Source organism: Arvicanthis niloticus, chromosome 5, assembly GCF_011762505.2.
Source record: "Arvicanthis niloticus isolate mArvNil1 chromosome 5, mArvNil1.pat.X, whole genome shotgun sequence".
Taxonomy (NCBI): Eukaryota; Metazoa; Chordata; class Mammalia; order Rodentia; family Muridae; genus Arvicanthis; species Arvicanthis niloticus.
Genome location: NC_047662.1, coordinates 41,076,956 through 41,097,945, shown reverse-complemented (window position 1 = coordinate 41,097,945; position 20,990 = coordinate 41,076,956). Strand labels below are relative to the sequence as shown.

At 49.3% G+C, this 20,990-nt stretch overlaps 1 protein-coding gene across 8 annotated transcripts in view; it reads left to right on the top strand.

Moving 5' to 3' along the window:
* Ttc39a (tetratricopeptide repeat domain 39A) overlaps positions 1 to 20,990 on the top strand; it is a 47,715-nt gene that overhangs the window by 11,217 nt on the left and 15,508 nt on the right. For 6 of the 8 annotated variants that reach the window (XM_076934464.1, XM_034502492.2, XM_076934465.1 and 3 more), the window contains exons 2-7: positions 7,868 to 7,972; positions 14,576 to 14,707; positions 15,729 to 15,805; positions 16,154 to 16,221; positions 18,613 to 18,677; positions 20,411 to 20,510. In XM_076934464.1, the coding sequence (XP_076790579.1) occupies positions 7,868 to 7,972; positions 14,576 to 14,707; positions 15,729 to 15,805; positions 16,154 to 16,221; positions 18,613 to 18,677; positions 20,411 to 20,510 (547 nt within the window). Of the gene's footprint in view, positions 1 to 7,480; positions 7,602 to 7,867; positions 7,973 to 14,575; positions 14,708 to 15,728; positions 15,806 to 16,153; positions 16,222 to 18,612; positions 18,678 to 20,410; positions 20,511 to 20,990 lie in introns of those variants that run through there. The other 2 variants (XR_013110519.1, XM_076934466.1) reach the window with 1 other exon arrangement.

Here is a 20,990-nt window from a genome sequence, read left to right as displayed (position 1 = left end):
CTGAGGCATAGCTCTTAAGTGACTTTGATTATCCAGGAGATAAGAGTGGAAAGTGAGATTTGAACACACCTCTGTCTGGTAGCATCCCCTTTAGGGATATTTTATGTATTTGAAGGGCTCTGAGTGTGCTCGGGCCGGGGTTTTGGGTGTAGCAGGAACCTAGGTTGTCAAGGTGGCTGTTGTCACTATCAACATGGCTGTCCTGGCCAGCCCTACCCCCACCCCCCACCCCCACCCCCGAAGTCACAGCCAGACCCCCTAGATTGTCTGGAGACAATCAGCAGCTCTGCTGTGCCTGAGTTTCAGTGCTTGGGGGCAGTTGCTGGGATCTCAGGCTGCAGGGAGGTTGCTGGGCAGAGATCCTGCTCAGGTGAGCTGGGAGGGTTGCCCGCCCTACCTGGAGACTCAGACCAGTGACAATATTTGCCAAAGGCCTGAGGCCTGAAAATTGAACAGGGAGGAGAGAAGCCACCAGCCAGCTGGAAGCCTCCCCAGGGCCTATGAGTATAGTGTGGGTCTGAGAGAGTGGTAGATCCGTGCTAGGGGACACCGTGGTCTGGAGGAAGTCACCTGTTAAGTTTTCCCTAATCATTTTCTGTTGTATAATTTTAGTCAAGGCTTTTACCTCCCTTACGTCTGGTTCCTCCTTTGGAAAATACAGAGAGGCTGGGCTAGCTGTGTTCTTCCTGCTGAGAGTTGAAAGCTCAGCTCTGAAGCCTGCCTGGGTACTTTTCTCCACAGCCCTGTGAGAATACCACCCTTCAGTACTAGATCCGTGGTTTTCAGAAGAAAAGGCAGACATGGAGCAAGGCTTCCATCCACAAATCCAGACTTGCTGGCTGAAAGCCAGACTCCCCTCTTGCCTATATACCACATCTGTGCCTGAGTCCCTGGAAGAACCCTGGGCTCCTCTAACCCTGCTCCAAGCCCCCAGGCCAGTAAGCACAGATTTCTAGTACAAACAGAATACCTATGTTCCTGTAAGCATTCGAGGGCCCAGTCTTTGTGGTCACACAGGTTTATTTGTCCAGTCCCCTGCTTCTGGTCAGTGCCATCCTTGTGGGATTTGAGCAGAGGAAGACCAAAGTAGAGGCAACCCTCGCCTCCACCTGTAGATACTTATTCTCAGCAAACACTCAGATCTTGTCTGGGGATAACTCTAATAAAGTTTTATCTACCATATAACAATAATTTCTTGGCAGTGGGGGCAGGGTGGGCTGAGAAAGGGTCTCATGTAGCCCAGGCTGCTGTTGCACTCTCTGTGTAGCCAACTCTTGATGGACCCACCTCTATCCCCCACCAGCTGGGACTACAGGCATGTGCCACCATGTCCAGCTTTAAAAAAAAAAAAAAAGTGAAATGTTTTTAAGGCTTCAGAAGAATATGGTAAATGATTATAAGGCATTTTGGTTTTTAAATTATGTATATAGAGAGAATCCAGAAGAGGGCATCAGATCCCCTGTAGTTGGAATTGTAGGCAGTTGTGAGCCATCAGTGAGGGTCCTGGGAACCAGACTCTGAACCTCTATGAGAGCGGCACACACTCCTAACCACTGAGAATGTCTCCAGCCTCTGTGGTAAATAATAAAATGCAGTCCTGTGTTCTTGCCACCCTGTGTTGCCAGATACTAACTCTGTGTTCCACACACTCCGTCTTCCTTTTAAGAGAGAAGTCATGTTAGTGAAACCCTCTGGAACACCCACCGCCCACCCCTATCTGCTGCCTTCCCTCTCCAGAGATAGTTGCCAGCCTGAGTCTTGAGTTTATTGTTTTACATTTTTATTTTCCACTGTAACAGAACCTACAGCAAACGCTGTACTGTGGCTTACTCTTCTAAAAGTTGGGTTTCTGAGGTGTTTGCGTCCTTGGGCTCACACACTGGTCCCCCTCACCCTGATGCCTGCTTCACCACCGTATGTAAAGACTCTGTTTATTTACTCATCCTTCTTGTTAGACATTGGGGTGGTTTCCTGTGTCCTTCTATGCAAACAGAGTATTCCTGTATGGCTGTCTTTTGTACACAAGAATGTGCCTCTGTGGTCCCCCTGGTAGTTACAGTGTGTACTCAAGCCTTCCCCTGCCTCCTTTCTTTCTCCCCTTCCCCCACCCCCTCTCTCTTTTTGACAGGATCTCACTATGTTGACTTTTTCTGGCCTCAGATTCAAGATCTTCCTGGGTGCTGGGACTGTAGGAGTGGGCCTCCAAGCCTGGCTTGCTCCGTTCCCACTTTAGTCCTGCGTGATGAGAGTGGTGGGCAGTGCACAACATTGGAAAGAACAGCCAGTGATAGCTCCTGGCCACTCCCCACCTCAGTCTTTCCTCACAGTCCTCTAGGTACCATTAAGCCCATTGTACTGATGAGGAAATAGAGGCTTATCAAAGTTGAGGAACTTTCTTCAGGCTAGGGTTGGAGCTCAGATGACATAGTGCTTGTCTGGCATACACAGGGCCCTGGGTAAAGCTGGGCATGGTGGAACATAACCTGTAATCCCAGCAAGTGGGAGGTGAAGGCAAAAGGATCAGAAATTTAAGCTCATCCATGGTTACATGGTGAGTTCCAGGCCAGCCTTAGATATAAGAGACCCAGTTCAGTCTCAAAGGACAAAACCAAAACACCTCTAGCAGGTGACCAAGTAACTGCTGCAGCTCAACCCAAGGCTGTCTGCTTCCAAAACTCTGAAAGGCCATGTCCTGTTAAATCTTTCTCTTTAGTACTGATCATGTGTGGCTAAGGGGCACAGGACTAGGAGGCTTTGAGTGAGACCTCTTGGACATATTTGAAACCTAGAAAAGTCAATTCAGAAGCCACAACTCCCTATAGATGCACACTACATTCTTTGAACTATAGTCTCCCATCCCCAAAGGACAGAACAGAGATTAAAATCCAGGGCTGGCTCCAGTCTGCTCCCTGAATGACTTTGGTCTCCTGGCTTGAGGTTAGCTGGATCTGGGGTTCTCCCAGTCACCTCATCCCCAGTCCTGTCCATGAGACTTCAAAGTACCAGCCCAAACCCATGGCATAGGGAGACGGGAAAGAGAAGCAGAGTGGCTCCAGCCGCCGGGCACCCCTCCCACCTCCAGCTTGCTTCTTTCTAATAGTGGCCTCCCACGGGTGCATGGATGTGAGTGGATGTGTCTGAGTGACACTTCTTTTCCACTGTGCCTAAGACCCTGATGTAGGTCACCAGCCATGTTCCACCCAGTTCATTGGCTGCCCATCTCCAACTCTTACCCGTGTCTTAATGTCCTTAAGGAAAGCAGAGGCCACCATCACAAAAATGTAAGTTGAGCAGAACAAGGTACCTTGGAACAGAAAGGCCTGGGTGGCCAGGGGACAGCCTGTGGCGACTTCACAGCTAGGGTGGGGGAGCCTGGGGAAAGTCCTGTGCTTTGCTCCTGCAGAAAGCCCCCCACCCCCACCCCCGGGAGGAGTCACACAGCAGTGCCTTTACCCTTATCTGTCAAATACAGATAAGAGCTCAGCTAGTCCCATAGAGCTAATGTCCCCAGTCTTCCTGAGCTCCCTGGCTAGCCCCTGCCTCATCTCTCCATCCAGCAGGCTTTCTGGAGCCTGTCTTCAGCCTGTCCAGACTGCAGTGTCTCAGAACCACCTTGGGGCACTCCCAGCCCTGGCCCTCTCTGGACTCTGGTCTCTTTTGGGGCTTCTTCGTCCACCTTGTGTTCGGTTCAGTTCCATGTGGCTCAGATACCTTCCTTGAGTGTCCAGGCTGAGCTGGGGCCTCTTTAGTCCCGATGGTTTTTACAGTCACAGCCCTGTTAACTGTGGCTGTCATCGTTCTGCCTGCTCTGGAGGCTTCAGAACACTGAGCACCTCAAGGGCAGGTTCCAGTCTGGGACCACACTGTTCCAGACCCAGACTGAAAGCGAACCAATGGAGAGTTTGGTAGGTGTGGTGGGAGGGGAGATAGAGGAGATAGGACTGGCTCTGGTGTGAGGGGAGGTCACTGTAGACATGTAAGTCACTTTGGTGAAGTCAAAAAGGTGCTGGGGCCCCAGGGGAACAAGTCCATCAGGCTGTGTGTCTTTATCACCTCTACTCAGGATAGGATGAGATGGGTAGAGTGTCTGCAGAAACGAGAGGCAGGCTTTTGCCTCTGCACTTGATAGATGTGAGCCGCTGATCCCTTGAGGCTGAGCTGACAGACTCATAGGCAGAAATCCAGGTTAGAGCCCAATACTTGGCTCTGTGGTTTTTGTCCAAGTCACCTCACCTCTATGCCTGTTTTCTCTTCTGCAGTGGGTATAACCCCATGTCACTAATATTTTAAGGGTACAAGATAAGAATGTCATTGAGTACCCATGGCACTATGTTTCCTGCCTCTCGGTTAATTCAGACCACAAAGATGAATGGGTTAGACACTGGTTGCTAGGCTGGACCTAAACACAAAGGAAGACAGACAGGCCAGGCCTCATGAGAAGAGGGCCAGCCAGCTTTGGGTTGGGCCTTTTATGACCATGGAAAGGAAGTGGGTCTTTGTTCTCAGAGGCACCAGAAACCATGATGGGTTTGGAGTAACACAGTCAGATCTGTGCTTTCAAAAGATATCTGTAGCTATTAAGACAGAGGTGAGTTAGAGATCAGTGTTTCTAACAAGCCTGAAGGCTCAGTGGGTTACCCCAGGCACCCTCTATGATGACCTCCTGAATTTTTGACATCGGTAGGTCCTCCCCAGCTATGGGAGATGGAATGTGACCAGAAAGCTGACTAGAAGCTTTCAGACTCAGAAAGCTCCAGCCACTCAAGCAGGGGAAGTGGGCTTTGGGGCTTGAATTGTGTGAAGACTCTGGACACAGCCTCCTTCCCCTGCCCTTAAGTGGGGGCCCTGGAGGGTCCAGGATCAGTAAATGCTAGGGGAGTGGTGGGAAAGAATTCCCTAAAAATGACATACTAGTTGATCTTCTTGCAAGAACTTCAGGCTTTTTGTTTTGTTTTTTTAAATGTACACTACCTTTGAATCCATAAAGTAACATAATGAATTTTACAGCCCCAGGGTGGTGGTGCCCAGGAACCTGGCCAAAGTCAACATGGTCCTTTCTGAAGGAATGAGTCCTTATCCCAAGGTCCCTTTGGGAATACTCGAATGTGAGTTAGCGATTAAGGTATAAAGCACATAGGGAAACAAGCCACCGAAAGTGTCAGGCACCAGGAACAATAAATAGAATTGTTTTCTCTGAGGATCTAACATGCTAAGATAATATATAATTAGTTGTGTCTAAGATGTGTGAAGAAGTTGAAGCTGAATCTGAAACAAAAAGCAGAGAATCAAATACCATCTAAAATAGCCAACCAGATCTGAAAGAAGAATCCAGTGGAGTCCCTGGAAATGGAAACCACACTCGACCTGAAAAACGCAGCAACCAGCAAATCCCACACCTGAGGAGGAACGAGTGCAAAGAAAGCCATAAAAGGGGAGCAGGGAGCTGTGGACTGTGTGGGGAAGTGCCAGGGCTGGGAGGATGCTGGGGGGGGGGGAATCCCTGAAGGAAGTTCTCACCTTGTAAACCCAGCTCTTGGAAGGCTGGGGCAAGAGGACTGAGCTGAGCATTTGAGCCAGCTTGGCTTGCTGTCTTAGCCTCTCCACTCTGATATTTATTTATTTTATCTATATGAATGTCTTGCCGGCATGCATGTGTGTACACTGCATGTGTGCCTGGTGCCTGAGTAAGTCAGAAGGGGGAGGCTTATCCCTGGAAGGGGAGTTATGGATGGCTGTGAGCCACCATTGCAGTGCTCTGGTGAGCCTTGGGCCTCTGCAAGCGCAACCTGTGCTCTACACCAGTGAGCCCACCTCCCAGCCCCATCTTAGCTTCTTTTTCTGTTACTGTAATAAAGTAACTCTGACAAATGTGATGTAAGAAAGAGGGGGATTATTCTGGGCTTACAGTTCTTGGGGGATACAGTCTGCTCTGGGGAAAGTGGCAGCAGGGATAGGAGGCCAGCTACTCTATCAAACGGGAAGAAGAAAGCCTCACTCAGGGTGTGCTCCTAGGGGCTCACTTCCCTTAGGGAAACCCCACCTCCTAATCAGCAATAGCCTGCTGGGGACTGAATGTTCATACAGAAGCCTGTAGAGGACATTTCTCATTCAAACCACAATAGCTACATAATAAGTCTCTGTCTTAAAAGACAAACAAGGGTAGGCAAGAGGGCTCTGCAGGTGAAGATGTTTGTTGCCAAGCATGGAGATCTGAGTTCAATCCCTGTGAGACACACAGAAGGACGACTACTGACTTCCACAGGTTGTTGGCAGATCTCCACACGTATGCTACTGATACACACACACATACACAAACAAACCCAGACAAACCTATCCCAGCTTCCTCCACTGCAAAGGCTGGTGTTGCTGAAGGATGCATCAGCTTAAATCTGCCTTGGTGAATCTCTCTATCAACTTGGAAATGGTTTTTATTATTTCAGACATGAACACAAATAACCACCACCAATAAATGAATGCAGACCCTAAGAGAGACAGGAGGAGGGCATCTTATGGGACATGAAATTCAGAATTAAAGCAGCTAAGAGACTGGGTAGGAGGTTGCAAAAGAGGAAAGGGGGTTTCCTGTGAGATTTGGGTTACCATGGCAGCAGCTTGGCCCAGAGGTCCACAGGCATAGAGGCGGGTGAGTGAGATATGTTTTCAGAACTGATGTTTGGTGATGGAGCCCAGTAAGAGGGCTGGGTCAAAGATGACTATCAGACTTCTGGCTGGAGAAACTGGGTGCAGATATGTTACTCATTAAAGTGGCAGGGGAGCAGACTTGGGAGAATGTACAGGAGGTAAACTTTGAATGTTCTCAGTTTGCCTGGGAAGATCTGCTGACGGGCCTCAGGGTATGTGTGTGTAGGAGCTGATGGCCGAGTGGAAAACGCTCTCCTCACCGTGGTTTGAGGATCAGGATTCTCCTCAGCAGTATTGCAAGCTTCTGTAACAACCTTCTTTCAGGTGAATGCCTGTAATCCCAGTGCTGAGGCAGGTGGATCTCTGTGAGTTCCAGGCCAGCCGGATATGAAGAGTCTGTTTCAAAAAACTAAACAAAACCCCACCACCTCTCATGTGACACGGTCCCTGGAGAAGAGGCATTTTCAAAAGGGATAGTTGAGAGCCAGGAAAGTCCCAGCATTAGATTTCCTTTGTTTGTTTATTCATTCATGTGTTAGCTAGGAGCTTGCTTTGTGCCAGACACCAGGGCTGGAGACGCTGAAGTGATAGAAGCAAGACTACTGATTTTTGGATGTTTGTATTTTAGTGGAAGGAAACAGACAATAATTTAAATACATAGGTGGGATACTAAGAGCTGTTGAGGAACTCGAGGACTAGAAGAGGGCTAGGTATGTAGGTGATGTCATCAGGAGGGTGACTTGAGTCTGGAAGGCTCTGGAATGCTCATACAGGATCACTGCCTTCCATGGCCCATTGTGACAGTGTCTGTTCTAGAGTGTCGGCCTGAGGTCAGTAAGAACTTGGAGAAGAAATACTCAGAGAGGAACAAAGTGGTTGGGCAGTGTCTATGCCCCAGTGGGACAGCAAAGCCAAATGGGTCAGAAGGGCCACAAGGACTCCCTTTACGACTGTAAAGGGTAAGAATGTTAAGAATGTTCCCTCTATGGCTTCCTTGCTCCCCATCCTTATCTCTCCCTCCACCCTGCCATTGAGTCTCAGATGACACCCTCCCTCTTTCCACCATTGAGATCCCTGAGAGGTGGCTGTAAACCATCCCTGTGTCTCAGTATAGCATGGGCAGACCAGAGGCCCAATCGTCAGGTTGACCAGGCTGGTGAGGCTCTGCCCTGGCCAAAGAAGCCCAAGGCTCCAATGTCAGGTACATGTCTGTCTCTTCCCTCAGGTCTCCCGTGAACAGCCTCCATGAGGCCCTGGACCAGTGCATGACAGCCCTGGACCTCTTCCTTACCAACCAGTTCTCAGAGGCACTCAGCTACCTCAAACCCAGGTGAGCGTAAGTCCTTGAAGAGTGCACACATGCAAGTGCACACACAGGGAGAGACATGGATTTGGGGAGCCCCTGAGAGTATTATACTTTTTGGGTCACTATGACCCCTGAGAAGTCTCATTCAAATTGCCCAGGCACTCCTCCAAGAGCCCGTAAACAGCCAGGTGGTTTCCACGGTCACAGGGACTGGCGATTTCCTAGTCTCATTGAATCCCCGGGGCGGGACAGTGGGGGGGTGGGTCTTCTGTAAACCTTTAGGACCATTCACTGAACCTTTGGGTAGTAGAGGGCTGCAATTTTAGGCATTTCTTCAATGTTTGCTCTTGAGTTGTTTGTTCAGTTTTGAGACAGACCAGCCTCTGACTTGAGATACTCTTACCTCCACCTCCCAAGCGCTGAGATTCTCAATATGCACCACCGGGCCCAACATACTATTTCTAAATAATATGTATCTGTAGCTTTTTCTTTCCTAACCTCCCCACCTCTTTTCAGTTTTTAAAACTGAGGTATAACCCAAATACCATAAACTTCACTTTTAATTAAAATTTGAGTGTGTGTGTGTGGAGGGGAGGGGGTGTTAGAGGGAACTCTAGGGACTCAGGTCTCTTTTGCCACCTTGTGGGATCTTGGGATTAAACTTGTGCTGTCAGACCTATGTACAGCCGAGCCCTCTCACTAACCCAAAATTCACTGTTTTATCACTTTAAAACTCTCGTCTCTTAGTAGGTAAGAATGTAGCTTTCACTGGTCATGGTGGCACACATTTATAATTCCAGGACTTGGGAGGCAGAAGCAGGTGGATCTCCATGAGTTCAAAGCCACCCTGGTCTATAGAGTTCCAGGACAGCCATGGTGACATAGAAAGATTGTTTCTAAAAAGAAAAGAATTTAGCTTTCTTACCCAGACATGATGGTGCACATCCTTAACCCAGTACTTGGGAGGTACAGATAGAAAGTCCAGAACTTCAGAGATATCCTCCACTGCATAACAAACTCAAGCCAGCCTGGGCTACATGAGATACTATCTTGAAAAACCAAAACCAAAAGGAGAGCTGCTGTATTAGTCCTTAGTCCTCTGTTTCCTTTCCTTAGGCCAGGTGTCAGGCTTCCCAGGTTAGCCTTCTCTAAGCTTCTCATTCCCCCCTTCTTTCTACTTTTTAAAAAATTGTGTGTGTGTGTGTGCGTGCGCGCACATGTGTGTTGCAGAAGGTATTAGAAAAAGCAGCAACCACCGGGCAGCGGGCTCTAAGTTCCCGCACTAATCGCAGCACCGGCTGGCCAGTGGCACAGGCCTGGAACCCATGAAACGTAGCTGCTGCCTCCCTTGGTCAGCTCTGGGGACTCCATGGCTCTAGGCATGGCCCCTGGGCCAACTGCCACCCCCACAGTGCTCTGCTTAACCCTAGACAATAACCACCATCCTCGAGGTAGATACCACAATTCCCAGTACCCGATAGAAATAAGACTCTTAATGCTTAAGATTAACCAAATAGATTTATATATCAGCAGATACTCAATATATAAGATGTCCACACAATTAGAGTTGTTATCTCAATTATCTAACCTTGATATGACTACCTGAGATTGCTAGAGGCACGAGGGTAACATCTGCCGCTGTCTCACTTCTTCTCTCTCCCTGAATTTTTCTTTCCTCCCTCTGCCTCCCTCTTCCCAATCCAATGACAGGGTTCCACTGTAAATACATTGGGCAGGAAATTTCTGCCGTGTGTATGTGTGTGTGTGTGTGAATGCGCATATGTGTGATTGTATGTGTGTGCATGCTTTTATATATCTGTGTATATGCTTTTGTGTGTGCATGTGCATGTATGTGCATATGTGTGCTTGTATGTATGCATGTGTGTGCATGTGCGTGTGTGTGCCCACTGCACACATGTTAAGGACAGCTTTTAGGAGTCAGTCCTCCTCTTCTACTGTATAGATCCTGGGATTTGAACTCAGGTCATCAGGCTTGGCAGCAGGTGCCCTTGCATGCTTGACCATCTTGCTGAACCCCACATGCACCTCTGCCTTTTCCCTCTGAGTGTCATTAAGTCCTTCCCTTTATTTCTCTTCATTTCCATGATTGTGGGACTAATTTCCTAGCACTTATTGTTTCTCTGGATTTTTTTTTTTTTGGCCTTAATATTTTACTTTTCTTTTTCTACTTTTGTGTATGTGTGCATGTGTGTGATAAATGTGTCAGTGTGTGTGTGTGTGTGTGTATGTGTGCATGTGTGTGCAAATGCATGCAGAAGCCCAAGGTTGATGTTGGAATCATCCCTGATTACTCTTCCACCTCATTGATTGGAGCAGCGTCTCACATCCAACCCACAGCCTGCTGGTTTGGTCAGTCTTGCCACCCAGCTTGCTCTGAGGGGTCCCTTGTCGCCACATTCTTGGGGTAGAATTGCAGGTGGGTCACCACACCCACCTAGCATTTATGTGGGTTTCTGGGGATCCTCCAGTTTTTCTACTCAGAGTGCAACTGCAATTTTAACTCCTGAGCTATCTTTCCAGGCCACCTCACCCCACCCCTTCTCCTCTCACTTTATTTATTCACGTGTATTTTACATGTATGGGTGTTTGCCTGCATATATGTCTATGTATCGTGTGTGCCCATAGAAGAGGGCTTCAGATCCCCTGGAAGTGGAGTTAAAGAAAATTCTGAACCGTCATGTGGATGCTGGGAATCGAACCTAGGTCCTTTGCAAGAGTAAAGGCTTTTAACTGCTGACCATCTCCCTAGCTGTTATCCCCTTTCTTATTTACTTTTCATAGTAAGACAAAAATCTTACTATGTAGCCCAGGCTGGCCTCAAACTTGAGATCCTCCTGTCTCAGCTTGCCCATCTCTGGGACTATACGACCACACCTGGAACCCAGGATGCCTGCTCCACTTCTAGAACACACTGCTTCCCTATCTTTTTCAGTCTGGGAGGTCAGTAGTGAGCTCCCTACATCTCATCTTAAGGCAACCAAAATTATCAAATGTTCCAGTGAAGTAAGATTGCATCCTACCAATGACAAAGACTCTACAGAAATTGTCAGATTTTCTCCTCAGGGTGGAGATAAAGTACCTCCTCTCGTCTATTGAGAACCAGAGCAGTGGTCAGCAGCAATAACAACACACCCTCAGGCCCCATTTATAACCATTGACACTTCAGAGAAGCTTGGGTCCTAAGTCATTTATGTTTCTATATTGTACACAGGTCTGCTTGGCCATCCTATCCTAGCCAAGGGGTAGTGTCCCTTCGGTGCTTAACCTGGGCTACCACATTCCCCTTCCTGCTTCTGCATCTGCGGTCTGGAAGCCACATCTCTGAATGACAGTCTGTACTGCTAGCTTATGATTCTCAGCACTCTGTCCCCAGAAGCTGTCTGGAACACGGAGGCAGCTCCAGTAGTTTCTTCCGGTGAATAAATGGCCATGTCTTGTGAGTGGCAGAGCTTAGCGCTAAATCCAGGCCCACCGTGTGCTGCAAGCCACATTCTGACTGCTGAGCTCTCCCAGGTCTCATGTAGGGAGGAATGGACACCTGGCATGGAAGAGCCTCATGTGGCTTCCTCCCAAAGAGGGAGGGAGGCAGTAGAAACATGCAGAGTTTGCCTGGGTTTCTGGAATTTGTTGAACTAGAGTTTCTCTGAAGGAAGAGACTAGGCCACCTGCTAAGCACAAGGGGCCAGGCAGTTCTTGGGGATGACAAGGAGAGGAACATTGTTTCTAAGTGGGATGAAGGCTTTAGCTGAGGCTGGCCCCCAGCTCAGGAATCCCCTGTCTGCAGGTTATCCTTGTTCAATGGCAGCTTGGAGGAGTGTGTAGGCCTGGCCTAGGGTTCCTAATTGAGTACAGCAGAAGGTCAGAGGGCTCAGGGTGAGGAGGCCAGATGCTGAGGCCCAGGCAGGGAAGGTGGGCTGCTGAGGGTTTGATAAGCTGGGCTAGTGTGCTGCTGATGGAGAAGAGGGGCCTTGAGACCACCATCTGCTTCAGCGATGCTCTTCCTGCACTCTCCCCAGACATCTGCTCTGGTTCCTAGGGGTGTCCTTTCACAGAGCTGGTTTCAGCTCAGGGGTCCAAGTGCCACATGTATACTCGGGGTTACACATACAACTCTGGGTGTTTGAATTTGGGGGGGGGGTCACCATACCAGGTCACTATACCAAGCTATTCCTAGTATAGCATATTGTGTTTCCCATTCTAGGCTACTCCAGGTTGGAGTCCTCCAGGTGGTGGGTTGGTTGAGGCCTTGGGTCTCAGACTAGAAATTCCACTTTGTCTGCCAGCTGCCTGGGCAGGGCTCCTTCCTTCCAGCCCAGCAGGTGTGGCTGGACAGGTAGGGCTGAGTCCTGGGGCTCAGGACTCGCCAGAAGAAGAGAGAAGGGCTTAGAGGGACCTTGGGAAGAGGCTGGGAATGTTCTGAGGGATACTGTTGGTCCTGTTAGGAAAGCCCCTCAAGTATGTGACTCTGGATGCTGGTGGGACAGAGGGACTCATGTTTACTGAGCAGGGTGACATGGCCAGAGAGCTGGGAGAACCATCTCAGACTCTCTAGAAGCTCCAGGACAGAAACATTGTATTCATCCTTTTTCTCTCCCTCATCCCCACTTCCTCCCTCCCTCCCTCCCTCCTTCCCTCCCTCTCTCCCTTCTTTCCTTCCTTCCTTTTTTTTTGGGGGGGGGGGTCTCTGGCTGTCCTGGAACTTGCACTGTAGCCCACAATCGAACGTACAGAGATCTGCCTATCCGCATCCTGAACGCACTGAGTTAAACGTGTGTACCACCATGCCTGGTGTATTTGTTTCCTGTAGAGGGGGACCCTGAGACTCAGAGAGTCTAAGAGACCTATCCGAGTCATGTAGCAGGTGACTGGCAAAGCCAAGATTCCAACCTGTGTCTGAGGGACTCTGAAGTCCAAGTTCAGCAACCCCACTACCAGCAGGGAAATCCTTTCCTCACGCCCCGTCCCTGCACAGAGTAGTCATGGCACAGGCTGGAAGGTGTCTGGGAACCGGCAGGTCTAGGAGAGGTCCTCCAGCCTTTCCTTTGGTCCTTGGGAATCCTGACCAATAGCTGGTTTAGTATGTATAGTGGTGCATGCCTGTAATCCCAGCACTTGGGAGATAGAGGGAGAAGTCCAAGACCCTGCCTCAAAAACAAGCAAACCAAACCAACAGAAAGCCCTAACTGCTGAGGATCACTCAGAAGGAAAAGAGTAACAGCCACAGGCTTTGCTTCAACAAGAAAGGAAGATGACTAAAGTCACATGATCTAACAATAAAACCCTTTATAAAACTTCATCATCTCTCTCCTCTGATGTTCCCAGCATTGCCCTGGTCCTGAGGAGTTTTGTAAATAATTGACAAAGGCACTTGAGGAAGGGAACCAAACTGTCAGGCTCCTGCCAGTCAGGCAAGCTGTTCCCCTGCCAGCCAGCCAGTGGCATCACTCCCCGGTTGCTGGGGTAACAGCTAAGTCCCGTTTTCAAGCCATTATTGCCATCTCCCCTCTCCACAGTGGGATAAATGCTGTTCCTGTACCCCCAGGACACCCTTTAGTCTAGAAGCTGGGGTCTGTGGAGGCACAGGGAGGCAGGAGATTAATGCTTTCTGAGGATACCCTGACTTAGCCCTGTCACGTCAGGTCACAGAGAAGCATCACACTCAAGCCCTGCCCCAAGGTACCCATAGTCTGCAGAGAGAGAGAGAGAGACAGAGAGACAGAGAGACAGAGAGACAGAGAGACAGAGAGACAGAGAGACAGAGAGACAGAGAGACAGAGAGACAGAGTCAAGCTTGTCCTCATATGGGTTCAGTGTGATCTGTGCCTTGTCACAGAAGTGTGGCTCCCAAAGAGGAGCCTGAATTCCCTGTGTCTTGAAGGCTGAGGCCTGTGGTGACTGAGTCAGAAGATGTGGGGCAAGAGAAAGACATCTCAAGCTGAGGGAGCAGCCTGGGCAAGGGCCTGGAGAAGGGAAGTGTGGGACTGCCTTGTGGAAAGTGTAAGGGCTGAGGTTGTCAGGCTTGGTGGTAAGCGCCTTTGCCTGCTGGGCCATCTTGACTGCCCCCCCCCCGGGGGGGTGGGGTGCAGTCTTGAGTGCTGAGTGGTTCAGCCCGGTGTCAGAGGAGATGGGGAAGCAGAAGTAACAGAAGGTACAGGAGGCTGATGCTGAAGCCATGGGGTTGGCCTGCTGGAGGAGGAGCAGAGGCTAGAGGCAGGCACTTCCTGTGGGCAAGAGCAGCCTCAGCCAGCATGAGGAGAGACTGGCTGAGATTTAGACCTGGCAGGCCACTTGAGGTCACTTGAGGTCACTCGGCAGGAAGAGGAGGAGCTGGACTGGACCAAGATCTTTTGCTTTTAATTAGCTTTTAAACGTTTGGCAGTTTGTTACCTATCTGCAAAGCGTTTCTTACCTGCAAGACTGCTTCTCTCACTGCCTTCTCTATTCTACCCCCTTCTCTCCCCCTTCCTCCATGGATGAGGTCATTTGAGATGCCTTGAAAGGGTTAGACTTTAGAAATGTGTCCCCAGGTAAAATGGGATGAGCTGTCAGGTGACCTGCAGCCTGCCAGCCACCTCTGGTGTTCTCAGTGCCCACTTTGGCCCACAGGACCAAGGAGAGCATGTATCACTCACTGACGTATGCCACCATCCTGGAGATGCAGGCCATGATGACCTTTGACCCCCAGGACATCCTGCTTGCTGGCAACATGATGAAGGAAGCACAGTCGCTGTGTCAGAGGTCAGAGCCCTGGGGTCAGGGATAGGGGTAGTGAGGCTCTTGCTTCTGTCTGTCTCCTTGTTTTGACCAAGTGCCTGGTGTGTTGCTAAATGCTGTTTAAGAGGACTTGTGTCCTCCAGTGCTGAGAGCTATCCCTGTTGGCATGGCTGTAGAACCTTGTGTGATCCAGTCACTGGGGAGAAAATGGATTCTGTCTCTGCCACCTTTTAACTCTGTCTTGGGGAAGCCCCAACCAGGACTCAACTTTCTTCATTTATAAAAGGTGTGATGATGTATGAGTCACAGGGTTGTCCTGCCGATGCAGTGGCAGGGCCTGGAGTGTGCTTGAGTGAGTTTAGTCCGGAGTCTATGAATGAGGGAACAGTTCCTGAGTGTCTGTGTACTGATGCTGTCACTGGCCGCTGGATACACGCTCACATCTACTCTGGCCCAGGCTCTGGGGATCTGGGAGCTCATTAGGCCTCAGCAGTTCTGTTGGGCGCATTACCTGGTAGGATACAGCCCCACCCATGACATCTAATACGAGGCGGGCAAGCTGGAGAAAAAGCTTCATCCCATAGTAGCAATGGCTCTTGGGGTAGGGGGTGGGGGTAGGATCGTGCCTGTGAATGACCAGGGGGTGACCAGAGACGGTTGCAAGGCCAAAAGATTAGAAAGCCCTGGACTAGGGGTTGGGAGTGTGATTTAATACAGCACTTGCCTAGGATATGGGGTGCTCTGAGTTTGAACCCCAGCACAGTGAAGAAGGAAGAAATGAAGAAGTAGTCCAGCAAGCCAGCCCTGGATTGGGAGAGCCTGAGTCTGTGGGACCCTGTGGGAGGTACCCACAAACCTTCAAATATTTGAAAGTGTAGCAAAGTGTGTGTGTGTGTGTGTGTGTGTGTGTGTGTGTATGTGTGTATGTGATCTCGAGTGTGTGTGCGTGCGCATGTGTGCATGCATGAGCATAAAGACAAGTGTGGCCTAGGCTGGTCCCTCTTCCCACCTCATGGAATCACTGGAAGCCTTGTTCCTTTTCCAGGCACCGAAGGAAGTCTTCTATGTCCGACTCTTTCAGCAACCTGGTGCACCGTCCCACCATTGACCAGTTCACAGAAGGTGTGGCAACCAAGATGTCCTCTCCAGCATGGACACTGGTGGCTCCAGGCCCAGGAAGGGGAGGAGAGAAAAGTTGTTCATTCTGGTGTTCCCAAGGAGGCTGTGCTTTGGCCGAATGCCTGGGACACGGGTGTCTCTGGCCTATGGCCTTTGGAGGAAGGGTTAGAACAGGAGAGGCCCAGCCACCCAACATCACCAGCTAAGCATCTGGAAGTCTGAAGAGGGCTTTGCTCCTCAGGCCCAGGGGTGTTTAGAATGTTCCTTTGTGACTTCATATGCCCCAGAGGGAATGCGGCTTTCCTGGAGTCTCCTGCCTAGAAGCCCAGGCTTTGTTTTCTGTTTCTGCAGAGGAAATCCACGCAGAGGTCTGTTATGCAGAATGCCTACTGCAGAGAGCGGCCCTGACCTTCCTGCAGGTAGGAAGCTCTCCTCACCCCAGCCCACCCCACACCTGTACAGAGAGCATTGGAATTCTGGATCAGTCACTAAGTCCAAGCTTGACCTGCCCCCTGAGAAGTGGCAAAGCCTGAGGCTCAGATTCCCAAACTCTGAAGCCTGGCCATGCTGGGTAAGGAGGGGTGCGTGTTTCTTCTTTATGCACCAGCTACTTCTTTCTGGTCACTGCTGTGCTCCTGTCAAGACTCACGTGGACACAGGCGTTGCCACAGGTCTGCTTTGTTTGATTCATGCAGCAAACACCTGGGGCAAATAATATACCAGGCTTATGACAGATGTTGTTTTGCATAAACGTGTGGTCGATGTATACATGTGTGGAGGACAGAAGTTGACCTTAGGTATCTTCCTCCGTCACTTCCACATTTTAAAATATTTTAGTGTATGTGCACATACGTGTGTGTGTGTGTGTGTGTGCATGTGTGTATGTGTGCAATTGGATACGTGTGTGTGCGCGTGCGCGTGCGCGTGCATGCGTGTGTGCCTGTGATGGGAAGGGGGAAAGGCCGTGGATGTGTGGAAGTCAGAGAACTTTTGGGGAATAAGTTCTCTTCTTCTACTTTGTTTTTGAGGCAGAGTCTCTCTCATTTTTGCTGCTGAACTGTATACTCCAGGCTAGCTGGCCAGAAAGCTTCCAGATGATTCTATCTCTGCCTCCATTCTCTGGGAGGGATTACAAATGCACTCTGTGAATCTGAATTCTGTCCTTAGGCTAGTGTGGCAAGCACTTTACCTTCTGAGCCATCTCCCTAGCTCCTGGACATGTCCTGTTTGTATTCCTCCCACAACATGAGGTCCTTTCTGAGCTACACTTGTTCCTTGACTAGGACAGGAAAGCAGAGTCCTAAGGAGAGCACTCCCAAGGTCATCTGCTTAGTGAACTGGGATTTGAATTTGGGTCTGGCCGAGTCAGAGACAGGTCTCTCTACCACAGTGGGAACTATGCAGGTCACTGCACAGTCTTACTAGAACTCCTTTGCATGTATATATATGTGTGTGTGTGTGTGTGTGTGTGTGTGTATGTATGTATATATGTACGTATGTATGTGTGTATGTATGTATGTGTATATGTATGTATGTATTTATGTGTGTATATGTATATATGTATGTATGTATGTGTGTATGTGTGTGTATGCATGTGTGTATGTGTGTATATGTATGTGTATGTGTGTATGTGTGTGTATGTATGTGTATGTATGTATGTCTTCGTCCATTACAAAGAGAAGCTTCCTTAATGTGGGGTGAAGACTGAACGTATCTGTGGTATAAAGACAAATGTTTATAGACTGTTGTTAGGGATTGTGCTGGTTTAGTAAATTAATGAATGTAGAGTCTTCAATACCCATGACGTCAGTGGCACAAGTAGTTGGCCAAGTTTCCAGTACCAGACATGGTTTCCCTCTTATTGTACAGATCTTAAATCCAGTTATAGAGCTGTTGGTTACTGCCAAGGTCTGCATGCTACTCGGGCCCCTTTAGGATTGCCGTGCCATGCTGATTGTTGATGTGGGTCATAGGCATCCTAGGTAGATACCATTAGCTCATTTAAAAACCTTTGTGGCCTTGGATGTTTGAAGCTGGACCAACCCTAGTCCTCAGTTTAGTATTCACTGAAGCAAGAATGGCATTTTCTTTTATTTACTTTCATTATACAGTATTATTACATACCCTGATTCATCCGGAGGCCAGAGTCAACACAAGACTCATCCCTCTACCCACTGACACTGTCCCAGCCGTTACCTTCCTTGTTACCCCACCTGAGTGTTTCCCATTTGTGTCAGAACAGCATATTGTTATGATTTGGTTGGTTTTGTGTGTCAAAGGTTTCTAGTTTCATGGGACTTGAGTTCTCCATTTGTCTTTGTGTTGTCTGGGCAATGTTCTCTTAGGTAAATATGCCTCAGTTTACCTAGCCTTCCATGGGTGAGCCTTGGTTGCTTTTGGGTTTTGGCTCCATGAACACAGTTGCTGTGGACATGCTTCCAGCCCGTGCCTATTCATTTTCTGTGAGTGGACACCCAGGACTGGGGTTACTAGACAAACTAGAGACTGCTGGAACTTCACATAATAAGTCACAACAACTTGCTTCAATATTCCAAGAATGAGCACCCCACTTCATCCTACACGGTCCTTCTACCAGAGGAGACATTGTTGACTGTGTTTGTATGTGTCTATATCTGTGTCTGTCTGCCTGAGAAAGGCAGTTGTGGTAGACTGCTTTGAGTGACCTCTGACCACTCCCACCTCATCCACCATAGACCTGGGCACAGGGTGGAGGCCTACAGCCTTGTGGGACCCTCTAGTCTCCAGTCAGCAGCTCTGGACCCAGCTCTCTTCATCTCTCCCCACCACAGGATGAGAACATGGTGAGCTTCATCAAGGGCGGCATCAAAGTTCGGAACAGCTACCAGACTTACAAGTAAGTGGGGACAGCCTGCGGAGAGCTGGGAGCCTGGGACCACAGAGTCAGTTACCCGGCCCCTCACACTGCATTGTGAGAGGCTTCAAGTCTAGAAAACTGGGAGCTCAGATAGATTTCTGTACCTCCAGGACTTCCATTTTCTGGAATAATGTCTTCCTGGTTTTCTGGCTACACTGTGTGTTTGGCTTCTTGAGTGCCTTTGTCTGCTAGGGAAAAAGAAGACCCAGGTAGGCACAAACAGGCTGGGCTGGTGGGCAGGAGACAGACAGACAGACAGAGGACTTTAAGGAACAGCAGCAGAACTACACATTTGTAAAGGCCCAGTTCAAATCCTGCTTTCTCTTTAAAAAAAAAAAAAGACTATTTATTTATTTATTTATTTATTTATTTATTTATTTAATGTATGTGAGTACACTGTTGCTGTCTTCAGACACACCAGAAGAGGGGATTGAATCCCATTACAGATGGTTGTGAGCCACCATAGGGTTGCTGGGAATTGAACTCAGGACCTCTAGAAGAGCAGTCAGTGCTTTTAACTGCTGAGCCATCTCTTCAGACCCCAAATCCTACTTTTCATATGAAGTCTTCCTTGACCTTTCAACATACAGGGATAGCATGTGTGCACACAGACATGGACACACACAGAGAGACATGCACACATACACACACTCACACATAGACACAGATACACACACATGAATACATACATACACACATACACAGACACATATGCAGAGATACATATACATACACATAGATGCACACTCCCCAAGAGCTAGAATCATTCCCACACTATGTCTGGGTTCCTGATTCAAGCCGTCTGGGCCAGGGGCAAGCTGTGCTGATGGCTGAAAGCCACTTTTACCCAGTGTGGCGATGCAGTCTCTTATCTATAAGTCTGCAATCAAATAAAGCTCTGAAAACCCAGCCCTCCTCCTTGTAAGTTACACGGGGGAACTTATTTCCCATCTCACTTTGAGAACACTTGCTGTTTTTACCTCCTCCTCCAGGGTAACTGTCCCCTGCACAGTATACCTAAAGAAGGCCTGTGCTGGGATTGTCCAGGGACAAGTAGACAAGTGCCACGGTCCCTCCAGTGTCCTTGCTCCAGAAGGGTGACTGCAATGTACATGCCCGCCCAGGCCAGCTCTTTCCAGCTCCCAGACTCCCCTCTCTTGCAGAGTGATGCCCTGAGTGATAATCCCATGAGCTCCCCTCCCAGTCTTTGCAGCCTCTTCCACATTACTCTGCTGCAGACCCTGAGGACTGCCCTCAGTTCCTGAAATATGCCCGGCTCATCTGTGCCTCACGGCATTCAGACATGTTGTCTCTGTCAGGACACTGCGTCAGGCTAGCTCCACCTCATCTCCCAGGTCCTGGCTCACACTCTGACTATCCCACTGGGGAGAGGCTTCTGCTCACATGTAAAGGCCAGGGATGTCTTAAACATCCTATACTGTGGACAGGTTTCCTCTTTTACTCCAGCAAAGAATTATCCAGCCTGAGATGGCAATGGAGGAGAAAGGAGTGTATTGTATGGTTGTACCCCCGAGGGCCAGTGTGGTGTCATTTAGGGCTGAGAAGCATCTGTCGGTGGTAGAAGACAAGAGGGAATTCATCTCTGGGTCTGCAGAACTCTAAGTCCACCATTACTGAGTTCCTGACAGGGAGATGGAGGGATGGGTCCCAGCCTGGCTCCAGCATGTGGCCAAGCAGCACCCTTCCCACAGGGAACTAGATAGCCTCGTCCAGTCCTCGCAGTACTCTAAGGGAGAGAGCCACAGACACTTTGAAGGAGGGGTGAAGCTCGGCGTAGGAGCCTTCAACCTGGTGAGTAGGAACCCCTTATTTCTTGAGTTTTTGGGCCCCAGATGCAGATCTCCTGCATGTCATTATTCCACACAAGGTCACCCTTTTGTGCCACTGTGCCTGGCTGTGTACTAGGCATGGGGCCCTGAGATGATTCTTAAATATCACCAGTCTTAAGGGGTTTGAGCAGGGTGTCACAGAGGGTGACCACCTCTAGAGAGTCCACATGTGCCCACATGGTAGCTTGAACCCCTGAAAGGGGAGTAATTATAGCCATAGAAATTGGCAGCCTCAGGCAACTAGACTGTTTCCACCCCAGAGAGCTGGCTATTAAAATGCTTACCAGGGGAAGGGAAGGAGGCAGGGCTGAAAGCAGCTGTCACCCACAAGGGACACTGATCCAGATTCTCCTCAGGGGCTCTGGAGAGGGTTCCCAGGGGAGGAAGAGAAGCAAGCATTTGAGTTGGCTCTGAAAAGGAGCCAGGAGTTCCAGGCAGGGAA